This window comes from Oncorhynchus mykiss, chromosome Y (genome assembly GCF_013265735.2).
Source record: "Oncorhynchus mykiss isolate Arlee chromosome Y, USDA_OmykA_1.1, whole genome shotgun sequence".
Lineage (NCBI taxonomy): Eukaryota > Metazoa > Chordata > Actinopteri > Salmoniformes > Salmonidae > Oncorhynchus > Oncorhynchus mykiss.
Window position 1 is genome coordinate 20,999,484 of NC_048593.1, and position 21,158 is coordinate 21,020,641.

Genomic DNA, 21,158 nt, shown 5'->3' on the forward strand with positions numbered 1-21,158 from the left:
GATAGTGTTGTTAAGAAGGCAGAATAGCGCTTTATTACGGACAGATGTCTCCCCATCTTAGCTACTGTTGTATCAATGTGTTTTGATCATGACAGTTTACAATCCAAGCAGTTTACAATCCAAGATTCCAAAAAGTTTATTCAACTCGACTTACTACATTTTCATATTATGTATTACAATATTTAGTTGAGGTTTATGGTTTATTGAATGATTTTATATTTAGGACTAACTTATTCTCTGCCACCCATTCTGAAACTAACTACAGCTCTTTGTTAAGTGTTGCAGTGATTTCACTCGCTGTAGTAACTGACATGTATAGTGCTGTCATCCACATACATAGAGACAGACACTGGCTTTTCTCAAGGCCTGTGGCATGTCATTAGTAAAGATTGACAAAAGTAAGGGGCCTAGACAGCTGCCCTGGGGAATTCCTGATTCTACCTGTATTATGTTAGAGAGGCTTCCATTAAAGAAAAACCTCTGTGTTCTGTTAGACAGGTAAATCTTTATCCACAAAATAACAGGGGGTATAAAGCCATAACAGATACGTTTCTCTATCAGCAGACTATGATCAATAATGTCAAAAGCAATACTAAAGTCTAACTAAACAGCTCCCACAATCTTTTTATCATAAATTTCTCTCAGCCAATCATCAGTCATTTGTGTACTGTAGGTGCTGTAGTTGTTGAATGTTATTCCCTATAAGTGTGCTGAAAGTCTGTTGTCAATTTGTTTACAGTAAAATAGCATTGTATCTGGACAAACAAAATAAAGTAAAAAAGTTTACTAAGGGTTGGTAACAGGCTGATTGGTTCGCTAGTTGAGCCAGTAAAGGGAGCTTTACTATTCTTGGGTAGCGGAATTACTTTAGCTTCCCTCCAGGCCTGAGGGTACACACTTTCTAGTAGGCTTAGATTGAATAGGAGTGGCAATATCATCCGCTATTATCCTCAGTAATTTTCTCAGTAAAGTTGTCAGACCAAGTGGCTTGTCATCGTTGATAGACAACAATACTTTTCCCACCTCTTCCACACTCACTTTAGGGAATTCAAAATTACAATGCATGTCTTTCATCATTTCATCAGTTATACTTGGATGTGTGTAGTGTCAGCATTTGTTGCTGGCATGTCATACTTAAGTTTGCTAATCATTAAAGTAACTGGCAATGTCAGTGGGTTTTGTGATGAATTGACATCTGATTCAATGAATGATGGAGCTGAGTTTGCATTTTTGCCCAAAATGTCATTAAAGGTGCTCCAAAGCTTTTTGCTATTATTATTTATGTAATTTATCTTTGTTTCATAGTATAGTTTCTTCTTTTTTTTATTCAGTTTAGTCACATGATTTTTCCATTTGCAGTACGTTTTCCAATCTGTTGTGCAACTCGACTTATTTGCCATTCCTTATGTCTCATCCCTCTCAACAATAAAATGTTTCAATTCCTCATCTTTCCACAGGGATTTAACCGTTTTTACAGTCATTTTGTTAATGGGTGCATGCTTATTAGTAACTGGGATATGCAAAAACATAAATGTTTCAAGTGCAGTTTCTGATTGCTCCTCATTACACACCACAGACCAACAAATATTATTTTCATCAACAACATACACTATATTAGGCCCAGCCTTTGGCGCTTTGGTGTTCCTAGATATGGCCACTATAATGTGATCGCTACATCTGATGGATCTGGATACCACTTTAAAGCACATTTCTGCAGAATTAGTAAAGATGTGATCGATACATGTTGATGATTTCATTCCTGTACTGTTTGTAACTACACCGGTAGGTTGACTGATAAATGAACCTGTACCAGGTTGCAGGTACTAGTTGCAGTGTTGAGCTTTTTCTTGAGTGGGCAGCTTGATGAAACCCAGTCAATATACCTCTCTGTTTATATCACATACATTATCAAGCATTTCACACATGTTATCCAGATAATGACTGTTAGCACTTGGCCATATATAGCAGCTTCTAACCTGAATGGGCTTTTGGTGAGGCAGATGAACCTGTAGCCATATTACTTCAATAGTATTTCACATGAGATCCTCTCTAAGCTTTACAGGAATGTGGTTCTGAATGTAAACGGCCACACCTCCACCTTTGGCATTTCTGTAGCTTTTATTACCATGTATTGCTTCCACTGTATCATCAAAGCTATTATCTAAGTGAGTTTCAGAGATTGTCAGAATATGAATGTCATCTGTTACTGGCAAATGATTGATTTCATGAACCTTTTTTCTTCAGCTACATATGTTAACGTGGGCTATTTCAGATTTGAGTTGAAAGGTATTCCATTTTGAGTTTGCATCCCAATATTACACTTTATATACAACACAGAAGACTGAAATACAACAAATCATGTTTGACAGAAACACCAGATTTTTGGCAGGTTTTTAAAAAAGAATGTTTATGAATTATTAAGAACATTCCACCGATGAGGCCACTAGGTAATTTGACTGCAGGAAAGGAGTCTGATTTGCCAATCTTCAAGGGCTGCAGAATGAGCCGCTACACTGCTTGGGGTGTAAATCTGTGGATTTGGAAAGTAGAAGTGCTACTAAGTAGTATCGAACCCCCTTTAACTGTGACACGACGTACAGCAATGGTAAATGGTTGGCCATGGTAAATGGACGAGGTGAGAAAGTCCGCCTACCTTGTGTAGAGACCAGCATTCCCGATTGGGTTCCTACTATCTGGGATCCTTGGGACATCCATACCCCATTGAAGTTGAAATGTAAAATGTTTAAGGTTAGGGTAAGGCTAGGCGTTAAGGTTAGGGTTTATTGTAGTGACGTCCTAAGGAACCCGGATAGCACCGTCCATCCCGGTTGTGGTCAGCCCTTCTCCCATTGAAGCCTATCACGGTAGCGAGCACCACGAACCGTGCCACTTGCAAAACTGCTTGCGTTTTGCCATCTGCCACCCTACTCCCATTGAAGTCAATGGTACCTTTGACGCTCACAGCGGACCGTCTGTAAACGCCTTTAAAGGGCCACAGAAGTGGAAGTGAGTAGAATGGACCCCCGGTTTACTGGAACATAAAGTACAGAAAATTGTGTACGGTGCAATATGTATGGTCAATTTAACACTGAAGCCTTCAGTCATTAGTTAGGGTTTATAACAGACAGTAGATAGGGTAGTTGTTCAAAGTGAAATGTTCTTGTTAATGTGTTTCTCTTTTTAATCCATGAGCTAGACGGGTCGGTCGGGCTCACTTGGGCCAACCATGTCACATGACCATTTTTTTGAAGTATTATGTCCCTAGAGTTGGAAAATGTATGATAGCAGTGTAGCAATGGTAGCTTGTTGTGACATTTTTTAGATATGACTACACTTTTAGAGCTAGAAACAGAAGCATTTTGCTACAACCACAATAACATCTGCTAAACACGTGTATGTGAGAAATGACATTTGATTTGATTTGCTTTTGATTAGAAAAGCACACACATAGAACATAGAAATTGGTTATTTGAAAAGCACAAACTTAATATGTACATCACATACCCCAGAGGTCAAAGGTTAAAGTTCTGTTGACCTGAACATTCCTGAAAATGTGTCTGATGGATTGCTGTGACTCTAAGCTTTCCAATGGTATATGATTAAAGGGTACAAGTGAGCAATAACTTGTTGTATGCTGACATTGTTTGTCAATGAATGGGATGGAGGGATGAAAGAAAGAGTGATAACACACAGAAAGCTACTATTGATGCACTGCTATCACACATTTTCCAACTCTAGGGACATAGACCTTCAAAAAAAATCACTTTGAGACATTGAGCCTGACAGCCTAAATCTGGGGGTCTGGCTCATGGACAATTGAATTTAATTATGTTCATTTTATTATATCTTATGTAAGCTGCACTGCAATTCAGGTTTATTGGAACCTGCAAAAGTGCTCCTTTGTGGCACCCATTGTGGCACATGTATTTTTGTAAATAAAACGAATCTATTTAATATGCAAATATTGAATACATCTGAATGACAGAACAATGGGATATAAACGTGTTTTCTAAAGTGGATTATTATAAGATATTATTATTCATAATAGTAGCATTATAAATAATGTTTTGTGATTTAAATTAGGCCTACTGTTGTTACCATAATTACTATCTAGTAGGGCCTAATCATTACTCTCATTGCTGTTAACAATATTGCCAGTGCTATAATATTATTTGTGCTTTTACGGCTATTAACTATTTCCTTTCCCAAAATTCAAAGTCTGCTAATATTTCCAACATTTTTTAAACGAATTTTGACAAAAAAAAAATGTTTTCCTGTCTTTATTGTGGGACTTTTATTTTGAAGGAATATCGCCGAGGTCACTTATTCCTGGTAGTTATTGCTTATTCTTGCTGGTAAAACGGAGGTGAAACTGTGCACCTGCTCCCGGTATTTTACAGGGATGCGCACCTCTTATTATTCCTCGGTGTGCGCACTGTGACTGTCTGTAGCGTATGTCGCCCTCTCTCCCCTAGGAGGCTGAGCAACAGATGACGTTGTTTAACAATTTCAGCACCATGGACAGATCAACACTGCCATCCACGCAAAGCCCACCAAACACAATCAGCATGGGCATAGCATAATTCATCTATAATGTAGCAAAGTATCAACATGTATCAATATAGCCTATTTATAAATACAATGTTTACATAGCTTGTATTTTCTATTTCTTACAGCATAGCGGTAAGAGAGAGCACACAAAGCCTAGGGCGCAATTCTGTTGAGGTAGATCGCCGCTGAGTGGTGCATGCGCGTCAGTGCAAGGATCCCCTAGCGTATTCTAAGAAGAGATCATCCCTCGGTGCTGCGTGGTAGAGAGTTGCGTATAGCTGTAGAGGAGAGTGAGGAGAGGAGAAGCGTTCTGTGTAGAGGGGACACCGGGAAAGCGTAATCAATGAGGGTGCAAGCAATATTTATATAGAAGGCGGATTCCAAACGTTGAAACACCCTCATAACGGAAGGGTGACAAGCGCTCGGTTCCGAGGGAGAACGCTTTCCCTCATTTGTTTCTACTAAGAAGGAGCGACCGAATCCCTTGCAATCATGGGGAACCGGGGGATGGAAGACCTTATTCCTCTTGTGAATAAAATGCAAGATGCCTTCTCGGCTATCGGTCAAAATTCCCAGTTGGATCTACCTCAAATCGCTGTGGTCGGCGGGCAGAGTGCAGGGAAAAGCTCGGTGTTGGAGAACTTCGTTGGGAAGTAAGTGGTTTTGTGTTTCTGTACGCAAATGCATCCCTCCATGATCAAAGCCTCCTAGGCTGCACTCGTTCTTACACACCTATCTAGACCCAGCCCCCCCCCCCACCCCCCCCACCCCATCCCTTGATTTACAGCCATTGAGATCCATTGGAAAACCTCACAATTATATCGAATTTAGACGAGTTGCTGAAATTGCTGCCTTGAATCACCAGTCTCTCCTCTTCACGCATAATAAACTAAACAGCTTATTTGGTTACATAAAACCTTTCATGTGCTAATTGCTGCATTATATGCATTGGCAGAATAGAATACCAAACCAAAATGGACGTTGGATTTTGTTGTTTGTGCTCCCTATGATAAAACTATTGTATTTAAGCTTAATCTATAATAATTGTAATCCTTATTGGCCAATTATGTATTTCTCTATGGTGCTATTCTAATATTTGTCATAGTACAACTTTACAGTAGATATAAAATAATCCCCCAACATGTTGTATTTCCTTTGATATTACAAATTGCATATTGGAGGTTTCCAGTTCTTATGATTAAAGACATCATAATGTACCGGTTTAATTGGGTTGAATACGGTATGCATTTCCCCCCATCCTCTCGTGGGCTCTTCCACGCTCAGGTCGCATAGCGCATTGAAGGCCACTGCCCAATATTTCGTAGGCACCTTGTAAGCACACAATTCCAACAAGAAAGCCTAATGTGTGGTTGTTTCTCAGACAGGGTTGCCATTTTGTCGTTCATAAACTAAACACAGACCACAGAGGATAGATATTATGTGTATCTGACCTTCAGTCATTTACGGATTAGGGTACACCTAATGTGAGATGTGAATGAATACATAACATTAAGTCCCTGTCACGACTGTCACGGTGATGATGATGGATAAACCACAGTTCTCCGGGGACACAACCCCGCTATGCTGCAGTATGACCTTGTGAAAATACATGGAGAGGAGAAGGAAGGGAGAGTCGCTTTCAGCCCTTCGATGTCGGCTCCCCATCCATCTGTTAGTGCTTAGCTAGGCTGGTGCACCCGCTCAGCACCGGGCGATATGATAGGTGACTGACTGATTGTCAGGCCTCCCTTGGCTGTTGCAAATTTCGCAATACAATGCTTTGCTTTATTTAAAAAAATCACACAGCCTACACATTTCTTTGTAATATCAATGGGAACAGTTGGATGCCCTGGTCAATATGAATTATATGTGTTCTCAGCAGCATTGTCATCCTGACAAGTTTATACTGTAAGTGCCTATGAAGATGCATACTGCAGTCTCGACGCAATGAATTGCCTGCTGACTAGCAGAATGTACCATCATGCGGTCTACTCTCCCTGACCAGATGCACTGACGTCACCTGGGTCTTCCTAATCACACACTACTGCCGCACCCCCTCCCTGCTGTTTTCTGTTTTCTGTTTTCTAACACTTTTATACACACACACGCACACGCACACGCACACGCACACACATACACACCAAACTTGTTGTGTTTGCTCACACGTACACACACTACCATTCAAAGATTTGGGGTCACTTAGAAATGTCCTTGTTTTTGAAAGAAGAGCACATTTTTTGTCCATTAAAATAAGATAAAATTGATCAGAAATACAGTGTAGACATTAATGTTGTACATGACTATTGTAGCTGGAAACGGCTGATTTTTAATGGAATATCTACATAGGCGTACAGAGGCCCATTATCAGCAAACTTTTGAATGGTAGTGTACATACATACATACATACATACATACATACACAATGCACATGTGTTTACACACTCTCTCACTGTCAATCCTACTCTCCCTCTCACAATAATGTAATTCTCTCTTTCTACTGGGGCCCTACTCTAATCTGTTGGCCTTCATTAAGCTGCTTGCTGTTTATCCTTTTGACTTTGAATAGAATCTGTCAGCGTGTAGAATGGTGGTGGCTCATAGTGTGGATGCAGACAGAGACACCGCCTGTCTGGACGTGTGGACAGGGGACCATTCTGTTGGCACTGGCGTTTCCTAAAGAACTAGGAGACCACCTGACCATGTTTTGTCAGTCCATTCACTCCCTTGACCCCATGGTGACATCATTGGCTTTACAGGAAACTGTAGAAACACTGAGAGATTAAAGCAAAGAAGCGAAGTAGTTATTATGAAAGTGTGTAAATGCAGAGAGATGGATAGAGAGAGAAAGAGAGAGAGAGAGTGAGAGGGAGACGCAGAGTCTCAGGCCACAGAGTCTTATGAAAGTGTGTAAACACTTTACTTAACAACTGTCATAAGAGGTACAAAATAACAATAATTACATGATATAGGATGTGAACAGTGATGAGAGTTGGTAACTGACTTTACACAGCCATGACAACAATCTTAACATTTTGCTGATCCCAATTCTGAGTTTCATATTGCATTGAGATATGCTGTAGAGGCACATTTCCTATTTAGAATTCGTCATTCCTCAAAATATTTCCTCGATGTGATGACTTGCAGGCAGATGTAAAATGACACGATTCATCAAACAGTTGTTATAACACCTGTGGCAAAACAATTCCCGTTATGTCCTGAATACAAAGTGTTTCCCTTATGTTTGGGGCAAATCAAATACAACGCATTACTGAGTGCTACTCCTCATATTTTCAACGATAGTGGTGGCTGCATCATGTTATGGGTATGCTTGTAATCATTAAGGACCGGGGAGTTTCAGGATAAAAAAAAACGGAATTGAGCTAAGCACAGGCAAAATCCTAGAGGAAAACCTGGTTCAGTCTGCTTTCGACCAGACACTGGGAGATTAATACATCTTTCAGCGGGACAATAACCTAAAACTATCATGACACAAGGCGAGACCCAGATGCTGTCACAGGAGGCAGATGGTTTGAGTCTAACAATATTTATTAATCCATAAAGAGTAGGCAAGAGAATGGTCGTGGACAGGCAAAAAGGTCAAAACCAGATCAGAGTCCAGGAGGTACAGAGTGGCAGACAGGCTTGTGGTCAAGGCAGGCAGAATGGTCAGGCAGGCGGGTACAAAGTCCAGAAACAGGCAAGGGTCAAAACTGTGAGGACTAGAAAAAGGAGAATGCAAAAAGCAGGAGAACAGGAAAACCGCTGGTTGACTTGGAAAACATACAAGACGAACTGGCACAGAGAGACAGGAAACACAGGGATAAATACATTGGGGAAAATAAGCGACACCTGGAGAGGGTGGAGACAATCACAGGGACATGTGGATCAGACCAGGGCGTGACAAAAACACAAGGCCAAATCTACGTGGGAGTTACTTACCAAGAAGTCTGTGACTTAAATCTGCTTGAAAATCTATGGCAAGACCTGAAAATGGTTTTCTACTAATGATCAACAACCAATTTGACAGAGAATCATTTTTAAAAGAATGGGCAAATTCTTCCCAATCCAGGTGTAAAAAAGCTCTTATAGACTCACCCAGAAAGACTCACAGTTGTAATCGCTGCCAAAGGTGATTCTAACATGTATTGACTCAGGGGGTGGAATACTCAAGATACTGTATATTAGTGCTTTATTTTTCACATCTTTTCTTTTGACAAATGTTTGAATTTCTCTTCCACTTTGACATTCCGAATGATTTTGAGTAGATCAAATCAAAGTTTATTTGTCATGTGCGCTGAATACATCAGGTGTAGACTTACAGTGAAATGCTTACTTACAAGCTCTACCCAACAATGAAAAAAAGGTATTAGGTGAACAATAGATAAGTAAATAAATGAAAACAACTGTAAAAAAGTGAAAAAAACCAGTAGCGAGCCTATATACAGTAGTAAGACTATAACAGTAGACAGGCTATATACAGTAGTAAGACTATAACAGAGAGAGGCTATATTCAGTAGTAAGACTATAACAGTAGAGAGGCTATATACAGTAGTGAGACTATAACAGTAGTGAGGCTATATACAGTAGTGAGACTATAACAGAGAGAGGCTATATTCAGTAGTAAGACTATAACAGTAGAGAGGCTATATACAGTAGTGAGACTATAACAGTAGTGAGGCTATATACAGTAGTGAGACTATAACAGAGAGAGGCTATATACAGTAGTAAGACTATAACAGTAGAGAGGCTATATACAGTAGTGAGACTATAACAGTAGTGAGGCTATATACAGTAGTGAGACTATAACAGAGAGAGGCTATATACAGTAGTGAGACTATAACAGTAGAGAGGCTATATACAGTAGTAAGACTATAACAGTAGAGAGGCTATATACAGTAGTGAGACTATATACAGTAGCGAGGCTATATACAGTAGTGAGACTATAACAGTAGAGAGGGTATATACAGTAGTGAGACTATAACAGTAGCGAGGCTATATACAGTAGTAAGACTATAACAGTAGAGAGGCTATATACAGTAGTGAGACTATATACAGTAGCGAGGCTATATACAGTAGTGAGACTATAACAATAGAGAGGCTATATACAGTAGTAAGACTAGAATAGTAGCGAGGCTATATACAGTAGTGAGACTATAACAGTAGAGAGGGTATATACAGTAGTGAGACTATAACAGTAGAGAGGCTATATACAGTAGTAAGACTATAACAATAGAGAGGCTATATACAGTAGTAAGACTATAACAGTAGCGAGGCTATATACAGTAGTGAGACTATAACAGTAGAGAGGCTATATACAGTAGTGAGACTATAACAGTAGCGAGGCTATATACAGGCACTGGTTAGTCAGGCTGATTGAGGCAGTATGTACATGTAGATATGGTTAAAGTGACTATGCATATATGATAAACAGAGAGTAGCAGCAGCGTAAAAGAGGGGTTGGGGGGTGTTGGGTGGTGGGACACAATGCAGATAGCCCGGTTAGCTAATGTGCAGGAGTACTGGTTGGTTGGGCCAATTGAGGTAGTATGTACATGAATGTATAGTTAAAGTGACTATGCATTTATGATACACAGAGAGTAGCCTATAAATACCTGCTATGCTGATGAGGTAACATTATGACACTACCATATCCATACTGTACCTGCTATGCTGATGAGGTAACATTATGACACTACCCTATAAATACCTGCTATGCTGATGAGGTAACATTATGACACTATCCTATAAATACCTGCTATGCTGACATTATACCTGCTATGCTAACATTATGACACTACCCTATCAATACTGTACCTGCTATGCTGATGAGGTAACATTATGACACTACCCTATAAATACCTGCTATGCTGATAAGGTAACATTATGACACTACCCTATAAATACCTGCTATGCTGATGAGGTAACATTATGACACTACCCTATAAATACCTGCTATGCTGATAAGGTAACATTATGACACTACCCTATAAATACCTGCTATGCTGATGAGGTAACATTATGACACTACCATATCAATACTGTACCTGCTATGCTGATGAGGTAACCTTATGACACTACCCTATAAATACCTGCTATGCTGATAAGGTAACATTATGACACTATCCTATAAATACCTGCTATGCTGATGAGGTAACATTATGACACTACCCTATAAATACCTGCTATGCTGATGAGGTAACATTACGACACTACCCTATCAATACTGTACCTGCTATGCTGATGAGGTAATATTACGACACTACCCTATCAATACTGTACCTGTTATGCTGATGAGGTAACATTATTACACTACCATATCAATACTGTACCTGCCATGCTGATGAGGTAACATTATGACACTACCATATCAATACTGTACCTGCTATGCTGATGAGGTAACATTATGACACTATCCTATAAATACCTGCTATGCTGATGAGGTAACCTTATGACACTACCCTATAAATACCTGCTATGCTGATGAGGTAACATTATGACACTACCATATCCATACTGTACCTGCTATGCTGATGAGGTAACATTATGACACTACCCTATAAATACCTGCTATGCTGATGAGGTAACATTACGACACTACCATATCAATACTGTACCTGCCATGCTGATGAGGTAACATTATGACACTACCATATCAATACTGTACCTGCTATGCTGATGCGGTAACATTATGACACTATCCTATAAATACCTGCTATGCTGATGAGGTAACATTATGACACTACCATATCAATACTGTACCTGCTATGCGGATGAGGTAACATTATGACACTACCCTATAAATACCTGCTATGCTGATGAGGTAACATTATGACACTACCATATCAATACTGTACCTGTTATGCTGATGAGGTAACATTATGACACTACCATATCAATACTGTACCTGCTATGCTGATGAGGTAACATTATGACACTACCCTATAAATACCTGCTATGCTGATGAGGTAACATTATGACACTACCCTATAAATACCTGCTATGCTGACATTATACCTGCTATGCTAACATTATGACACTACCCTATCAATACTGTACCTGCTATGCTGATGAGGTAACATTACGACACTACCCTATCAATACTGTACCTGCTATGCTGATGAGGTAACATTATGACACTACCCTATAAATACCTGCTATGCTGATGAGGTAACCTTATGACACTACCCTATAAATACCTGCTATGCTGATGAGGTAACATTATGACACTACCCTATAAATACCTGCTATGCTGATGAGGTAACATTATGACACTACCCTATAAATACCTGCTATGCTGATGAGGTAACATTACGACACTACCCTATCAATACTGTACCTGCTATGCTGATGAGGTAACATTACGACACTACCCTATCAATACTGTACCTGCTATGCTGATGAGGTAACATTATGACACTACCCTATAAATACCTGCTATGCTGATGAGGTAACATTACGACACTACCCTATCAATACTGTACCTGCTATGCTGATGAGGTAACATTATGACACTACCCTATAAATACCTGCTATGCTGATGAGGTAATCTTATGACACTACCCTATAAATACCTGCTATGCTGATGAGGTAACATTTTTTTTATTTATTTTACCTTTATTTAACCAGGCAAGTCAGTTAAGAACAAATTCTTATTTTCAATGAATTATGACACTACCCTATAAATACCTGCTATGCTGATGAGGTAACATTATGACACTACCATATCAATACTGTACCTGCTATGCTGATGAGGTAACCTTATGACACTACCCTATAAATACCTGCTATGCTGATAAGGTAACATTATGACACTATCCTATAAATACCTGCTATGCTGATGAGGTAACATTATGACACTACCCTATAAATACCTGCTATGCTGATGAGGTAACATTACGACACTACCCTATCAATACTGTACCTGCTATGCTGATGAGGTAATATTACGACACTACCCTATCAATACTGTACCTGTTATGCTGATGAGGTAACATTATTACACTACCATATCAATACTGTACCTGCCATGCTGATGAGGTAACATTATGACACTACCATATCAATACTGTACCTGCTATGCTGATGAGGTAACATTATGACACTATCCTATAAATACCTGCTATGCTGATGAGGTAACATTATGACACTACCATATCAATACTGTACCTGCTATGCGGATGAGGTAACATTATGACACTACCCTATCAATACTGTACCTGCTATGCGGATGAGGTAACATTATGACACTACCCTATCCAAACTTTTGACTAGTTTTGTGTGTGTATCTAATATATATATTTCTCATGTCATTGCTTACATGTATGCATAAATAAGACCTTATAGATGCCAAGTATTGGTCATGATATGGTTTCAGTTTTCACAGGCTATGCTGATGAGGTAACATTATGACACTACCCTATCAATACTGTACCTGCTATGCTGATGAGGTAACCTTATGACACTACCCTATAAATACCTGCTATGCTGATAAGGTAACATTATGACACTATCCTATAAATACCTGCTATGCTGATGAGGTAACATTATGACACTACCCTATAAATACCTGCTATGCTGATGAGGTAACATTACGACACTACCCTATCAATACTGTACCTGCTATGCTGATGAGGTAATATTACGACACTACCCTATCAATACTGTACCTGTTATGCTGATGAGGTAACATTATTACACTACCATATCAATACTGTACCTGCCATGCTGATGAGGTAACATTATGACACTACCATATCAATACTGTACCTGCTATGCTGATGAGGTAACCTTATGACACTACCCTATAAATACCTGCTATGCTGATGAGGTAACATTATGACACTACCCTATAAATACCTGCTATGCTGATGAGGTAACATTATGACACTACCATATCAATACTGTACCTGCTATGCTGATGAGGTAACCTTATGACACTACCCTATAAATACCTGCTATGCTGATGAGGTAACATTATGACACTACCCTATAAATACCTGCTATGCTGATGAGGTAACATTATGACACTACCATATCAATACTGTACCTGCTATGCTGATGAGGTAACATTATGACACTACCCTATAAATACCTGCTATGCTGATGAGGTAACATTATGACACTATCCTATAAATACCTGCTATGCTGATGAGGTAACATTATGACACTACCCTATAAATACCTGCTATGCTGATGAGGTAACATTACGACACTACCCTATCAATACTGTACCTGCTATGCTGATGAGGTAATATTACGACACTACCCTATCAATACTGTACCTGTTATGCTGATGAGGTAACATTATTACACTACCATATCAATACTGTACCTGCCATGCTGATGAGGTAACATTATGACACTACCATATCAATACTGTACCTGCTATGCGGATGAGGTAACATTATGACACTACCATATCAATACTCTACCTGCTATGCTGATGAGGTAACATTATGACACTACCCTATAAATACCTGCTATGCAAGGAGTGGGCCGGTCCGGACGATGAATGTGGAAATCTCGGATGATTTTGGGATCTAGAATGTCATCCACCGGAACCCACACTGCTCCTCTGGACCATACCCCTCCCAAACCACCAGGTACTGGATCCGACCACCACAACGTCTGGAGTCCAGAATGATCCTTGTGACTGATCACCACATCAGGCACACTGACCCTCAACATGGGGGCCCCTCAGGGGTGCATGCTTAGTCCCCTCATGTACTTCCTGTTCACCCACAACTGCGTGGCTGCCCACGACTCCAACACCATCATTTAGTTTGCTGACGGCACAACGTGGTAGGCCTGATCACCAACGACGATGAGACAGCCTATAGGGAGGAGGTCCACAACCTCTCCCTCAATGTCAACAAGACGAAGAGCTGATAGTGGACTACAGGAAACGGAGGGCCAAGCACGTCCCCATCCACGTCTTCACGTTCCTCGGTGTCCACATCACTAAGGACCTATCATGGTCCAAACACACCAACACAGTCATCAAGAGGGCATGACAATGCCTCTTCCCCCTCAGGAAAATAAAGCATGGGCCCTTAGACCCTCAAAAAGTTATATAGCTGCACCATTGAGAGCGTCTTGATTAGCTGCATCACTGCTTGGTATGGCAACTGCTTGGCATCCGATCATAAGGCGCTACAAAGGGTTTTGCGTATGGCCCAGTACATCACTGGGGCTGAGCTCTCTGCCATCCAGAACCTCTATACCAGGCGGTGTCAGAAGAAGGTATATATATATATCTGTGTATATATTTTTTAATGTAATACACTATAATACAATACATTTGATGTGAGACACAAAATGGCCTCCCAGTGTATTTCCTGGAAGCGACCGGGCCCCATATCTGTCAATCATGTACTGTTGGGCTCTGATTGGCATGCCGGAACCTTTGTTGTTTACAGACATTGGCTGATTTCAGGGTAGAAGATGAGAGGTGTCGGAAATCTCTCTGTCCTTCCTCCTCCCCTCTTCTTCTCTACCCCCCAGCCCCTCTCTCACTCGCTCTCCATCTCCTCCCATGTTTAATTAGCACAGCAACACTAGACCTTGACTAAGGCAGGGACCTACACTAGCCCGCAGACCCTGGCACAGAGACAGCTAGCTGGGGGACATGTGGCCCATACACAGGGTGGAGGTGGAAGTCGCAATTAGGGCACTGATCCAGGCCCAAGTTTCCTTTTCTAGCCTTTAATAATTAGAAACAGGACAGGTGGAGAAATCTGATCACAAACCAGTGTATAGGGGAGTACCACCACCACTATTACTGGATGATTCTATCCATTGGTGGTAATAGTCTACCTATATAAAGAATCCTATTGAAACCAAAGGACTTTAAAATATCAAACGGTGCAAAAGGGCCTCAAGGCAGGTTTCAAATCAATTGACTAATTTCTAATATGAAGGAAACTGCTGTCAGAACCAAACTGCAAAAACATGCATTTGGGCAGTATCAATAAAGTATCATTTAGAGGTGCAAGGTGGAGAACAGTTATTGTCCCACGCAGTGAACCGACAACAGCATCCACCGAACTTCATTATTGAGAGTGCAGGAGGCAGGCGGCGTTCTGCCTACCAGACAAACAAACCAATGAATCATCATTCACCAGAAAGCTCGTAGTGGAGACCTCACACACACGGTTATCCTGTCACGGTCGCTGCTAAGGGTGACCTAATGTACCCAAGGTACAGGTGGGAACAGACATCAGTTACACACATCATGGTGCGATGCCTCCGACAGTTGCTACTGCAATGATTAGTTGAATTTGTCCCTGTTATTTTATATGTCCTTATCAGATGAACACGGGTTGGTTGCTGGCTGTTTGGTGTACAGAGCCTGTACTTTCCTCTAAGGTGAAGTATTGCTCTAGAAATATGAGCCTCGTCATCAGATTTCCAAATAAATTATTCATCGAAAGATAGGAATATCTATTTCTCAGATCGCCACCAATTTCTACGGATGCAGTTGTTCTAGGTCAAAGAAGTGCTTACTGCAGAGTGGATTGCCCTGTTCTCTTCTGGAGAACCCAATTTGAGAGCACACTTTTATTAGAGTGCTGGTGCTTGCAGCATTTAGACTAGAATATGTCAAATGGTGTCTTCTGCTGCGTAGGCTTCCTCTCATTTGCTGACAAGTCAAAAAAATTCATCTCTACTGGTCCAATTGGAGAGATTATTATTGCAGGGCGGAATTACAGTATATTACACAATATGAAGAATGCAAAATGCAAGGGATGATCTGTATCCCCAACATAAGAAGGACAGTATGGGCTGGAGTATGGCCCGACTCTCTTTCTCTAATCCTATTTCTAGTCTGTGCGAACGAAGATATACTGTAGATAGATAGCCCTTTACTGTCTGACTGACACGAATAGATAATGGGCTACTCACTGGCTAGCACTGCTGGGAAGTGTAGTCTACTTTGGGTATTTATTGGTGGATGGTGGGTCTAGTCCTACAGTTGTCTATACTTTGTACACGCTATTGTTTTTAGGATAACTGATAGAGGCAGTTGTGTCATTGCTTGTTGCTTGTGAAATGATTCTGGCGAGAGAGGGTAAAATAAGCAAGATAGTGGAAGATAGGGGATAGAGACTAGGGAAAGAGTGAGAGGAAAGAGAGAGAGAGCGAGAGTGGGAGGGGCTGGGTTTGCTGCCTTTACACTGCTCGAAGGGATTACATTTAATCTGTGAGGCTACACACAGCTCACCAACAACCAGCACTCTCATTGGCTCCCGCCCTTACTTTAATCTGGGCGCACGCCATCGGCCAAGAACGAGCCGTTTGATTGGCCCTTTCACTACAATGACTGTAATCTGGAGGTGTACATGGCGACACAACAAGCAATCTCAGCCACTAAGGCTGTGGCCTGGGGGATAGTGAAAAAGCTTTTTCTGGTTCTTGTATTCATAGCGTGACTGTAATTGCTGCACCCCATTGATCATGATTAGATTACAGCCTGTAGTCTGTAGATTTACAGCTGAAGAGTGATATTATGCATTGTAGGGAAGGGCCCGTATGTAAGCATTTCACTGTTAGTCAACACCTGTTGTTTACCAAGAATGTGACAAACAAAAATCCTTTTTATTTTATTTATTAGACCAGGCCAAATACATTATCATTACTGGCAGGAGATCCACTGGTCTTGTAGTTTAAAGCACTGTATGGCACTATCATCATTTTCACCCATCTGCCTAAGTGTGTTGGAGCATGGTGTTAGCAACACTAAGGTCGTGGGTTCAAGTCCCACCAGGACCGTGTGTTTTGAATATGTGTTGAGCCTAGGTCTGTTTAGATAAATGTATGTAATGTTATTGTGAATCAATCAGAGTGGCTGTGTAGGAGAAAACAATGGAGAGGAAATGATCTGACTGTTATTGGACTAAAGCTCATCGTGGTTCTGTTGTTATTCCTCACAAAGCCTCCAGTCTACGAAGCTGAATGTCAGACAACGACAACTCCCTCTCAGGGTCTCCACTAAGCAAGGCACAGGATATTCACGTGCATATAGGCATGCTTTGGAGTGTGTGTGTGTGTGTGCAGTAAATGTGTGTGAGTCAATGGTGCTCTGCTGCAGATGCCTGGCAGGTTGTCAGTGCTGGACAGGTCTATTGACCGTGTGTGTCTGTGTGTGTGTGTGTACAGGTGTACAGGTGTGTGTACGTGTGTATTTATACACAGCAGAGACACAATATAATATTTAATATCTGTTTGTTTATACAGTTTCCTTATGGGTGGATATGTTTGTCTGCTCAGTGCCTTCATAGTCGACCTTGCTTTGACAGTGGATAGCCGCTGGCTGGGGTGTTTGTATGCTATCACCAGACAGGGGGAGGGGTTGAGTAGAGGTGGAGGAGAGGGGCAGGCTGGTGTGTTTGTATGCTATCACCAGACAGGGGGAGGGGTTGAGTCTCCCAGTGGGATTAGACGGGTGGTAGATGGGTGGACTGTCCATAATCACAGCTGCCCATACGTGACCGAGAAGGTGGGGTTGGAGGAGAGGGGCAGGCTGGAGTGGGGGAGAGGAGGAGAGGTACAGGCTGGGGTGGAGGAGAGGTACAGGCTGGGGTGGAGGAGAGGTACAGGCTGTGGTGGGGGAGAGGTACAGGCTGGGGTGGGGGAGAGGTGCAGGCTGGGGTGGGGGAGAGGTGCAGGCTGGGGTGGGGGAGAGGGGTGAATGCTTGTCAGCATTGCTACATGATGGTTTGTGCATGTGTGCGTCCATCCGTGTTTGCTCATTTGTGCGACTGAGCCCATTCAGCAAGTATGTAGCATATGTATGAATGTGTGCACGTGTGCACGTGTGTGGGGTGGATACCCCAGGAACCATGCCTTGCCTTGAGCCATCCCCCCAGCCAAAGCAGCGTTTGGGATGGAGATGGATTGGTGTGGTGTGTGTGACAGGGTCTGGTTGGTGGGTGCCGGCTCCACCCATCTGGATAGTCCATATGCTGGTGTTTTTGGGGAAGGAGGGGACCTGCAGTGGAGTGGAGAAGGGGGAGAGGAGGAGATCTGCAGTTTGGGCCATCTGTCCCCTACAAGATGCTACTAGAGGAGAGGAAGGTGCAGAGAGAGCCAGGTTTACACCCCAACCAGAGAGAGGCCGTAGACAGGAAATTGATTTGACACAGTAGGAAACGGAGCTGTTGTAGACGAGACAGTGCTGCCAATGCTTTCTATGTTTATCTATGTTCAGGTAGTGATATGAAATGGATAATATCATTCAATTAATGTAATGACGTAGGTTAGATGTGTGTGTGTTAGGCATGTGTGTGTTTATGTGTACACGTGTGTGTTTATAAGTGTGTATGCTTGTGTGTGTGTGTGTGTGTACATGTGTGTGTTTCTGTGTGCGCACAAGTTTGTGCGTGTTTGCCTTGGAGAACGGATGGAACATATTTGTTCATAAACACTTATAGAATCATTTGTTGCGAGACTGCAGTTCAATTAGAAAAATCTCTTCTTCCCCGGTCAAATGGGTCTTCTTTAACTGGTAGCACTGTGCCTCTGGTTATAGTAATATCCACAATTGAAGTCACATTATCTGGCTAGCCGGGCTGAATAATTTTGCACGCCCAATTTTTCAGTTTTTGATTTGTTAAAAAAGTTTGAAATATCCAATAAATGTCGTTCCACTTCATGATTGTGTCCCACTTGTTGTTGATTCTTCACAAAAAAATACAGTTTTATATCTTTATGTTTGAAGCCTGAAATGTGGCAAAAGGTCGCAAAGTTCAAGGGGGCCGAATACTTTCGCAAGGCACTGTATACAAACAATATCACCATGGCTGCTACTGCCGTTACGTCAGTGTCGGCAGAATACTACAGAAGAAAACACACACACACACACACACACACACACACACACACACACACACACACACACACACACACACACACAGCCACTTTAGGACCATGTTGTGTACCATACCATCTGCATGTTACCAGTCTCACAGATAGCTGGAGGCAGGTGAAGACACTCATATCTCTCTCTTGCTCTCTCACTCTCTCTCTCTCACTCTTTCTCTCTCACGCTCTCCCTCTCTCCCTCTTTTTCTGAGGTAGTTGAAGAGACACATATCTTTCTCTTGCTCTCTCTCGCTCTCCCTCTCTCTCTCTCTTTTTTTGACCCAGAGCTGCAAATTAAAAGAAAAACGGAACAGTTGAAAACATTGATAAAAGCTTCAGAGGGAGTCCATAGAGTCTACAATGCTAGTGTGTGGAGAATGTCTTCTGAGAGCCTTTCAGTCTTTTTTTAAAGAGTGTGTTCTGGAGCACAGAAATAAACTGCAGAAGAAAAAAAAAGAGGAAATGTTTAATTTCTCTTCCCACTCCATGCCATGGAGAATTAATGGAGAATTAATGGAGAATTAATGGAGAATTAATCGTTTTATGTGGGATATTTGTCCCAATAAGATTTTGTCTATGAGATTAGCGTTGCTCTTCAGCAAACACCCCGCAGAATGTAGAGTCCTGTTCTCAGCTTGCAGAAGCACCACTGTCACATGATAAGGGTAGGCTCTCAGGATACTAACTTTAGCTGCCAATTGTTTGAACAAAGCCTGCAATTATGGTGCTGATTATCTAGTGATTTATCCATTAAAGACCCAGGCCTGACTGGCAAGGCACTGATTCCATTCATTGCCACCTGACAATGGAGCTGAGGAAAGAGAGTGCTCCTCAGCTGTGCTAGAGCTACAGTACAGCTCTCTCTCTCCCTGCGCCTTCTTTCTCTCTCTCCCTTTCTCTTGCTCTCTCTCATCCTCTCTGCACCCTCTCTCTCTCTCTCTCTCTCTCTCTCTCTCCCTTTCTCTCTCTCTCTCTCTCTCTCATCCTCTCTGCACCCTCTCTCTCTCTCTCTCTCTCTCTCCCTTTCTCTTGCTCTCTCTCATCCTCTCTGCACCCTCTCTCTCTCACTGTTTTTTCTATTATGTACTCTAATCTCTCCCTTCCTCACCCTCTCAATCATTTTCTCCCTCTGCAATCTTCTTTTTCTTTCTCTCTCTCTCTCTCTCTCTCTCTCTCTCTTGCTCTCTCTCTCTCTCTCTCTCTCTCTCTCTCTCTCGTCCCAGGGCTTATCAGTCCCTGCATGCTCAGACCTCGCACACGCTCTTAAGTGGGCTACTCTCAGAAAGAGCTAATTGTATCGCATCCCAGACAAAGACTGCCAGGTGGAAATAGAAAGTGTTTCCTGAAAAACAGCACCGATTTTCAGGCAACAGCCATTTACAGAAACTGCAGTGACAGTCTGTCCATTTTCAGCTTCAATATGTCTCGCAGTCCCACTTTCTATGAGGTAAAAATGTATTAAGCACTCCTACTCTGAGATGCTTAATGAATATGGGCCCAGGTGTTTCCATAACCATGGTTATTTTCTCTCTCCCATGTGTTACAGAGATTTCCTTCCCCGTGGCTCTGGCATCGTCACCCGCCGTCCCTTGGTCCTCCAGCTGATCAACTGTCCCACAGGTAAACTCTTCCCCATCTCTCCCTTCCACCTGCCTCCTCACCAGGGCAGTGGTGTAGTGCAATTTCTTTAGGTGAGGGATAGCGATTGTTTTTGTATAGGACGTCATCATTTTCTCAGTCAAAGT

The 21,158-nt window shown here is 41.8% G+C and overlaps 1 protein-coding gene across 11 annotated transcripts in view; it reads left to right on the forward strand.

The window, feature by feature from the left end:
* The first annotated feature begins 4,765 nt into the window (after nt 1–4,765).
* Nucleotides 4,766–21,158, forward strand: part of dnm1a (dynamin 1a) — a 91,927-nt gene continuing 75,534 nt past the window's right edge. For 3 of the 11 annotated variants that reach the window (XM_036967877.1, XM_036967873.1, XM_036967874.1), the window contains exons 1-2: nt 4,771–5,204; nt 20,960–21,033. In XM_036967877.1, coding sequence (XP_036823772.1) covers nt 5,044–5,204; nt 20,960–21,033 — 235 coding nt within the window. In that variant the 5' untranslated portion in view covers nt 4,771–5,043. Of the gene's footprint in view, nt 5,205–20,959; nt 21,034–21,158 lie in introns of all 11 variants that reach the window. The other 8 variants (XR_005040436.1, XR_005040435.1, XM_036967875.1 and 5 more) reach the window with 5 other exon arrangements.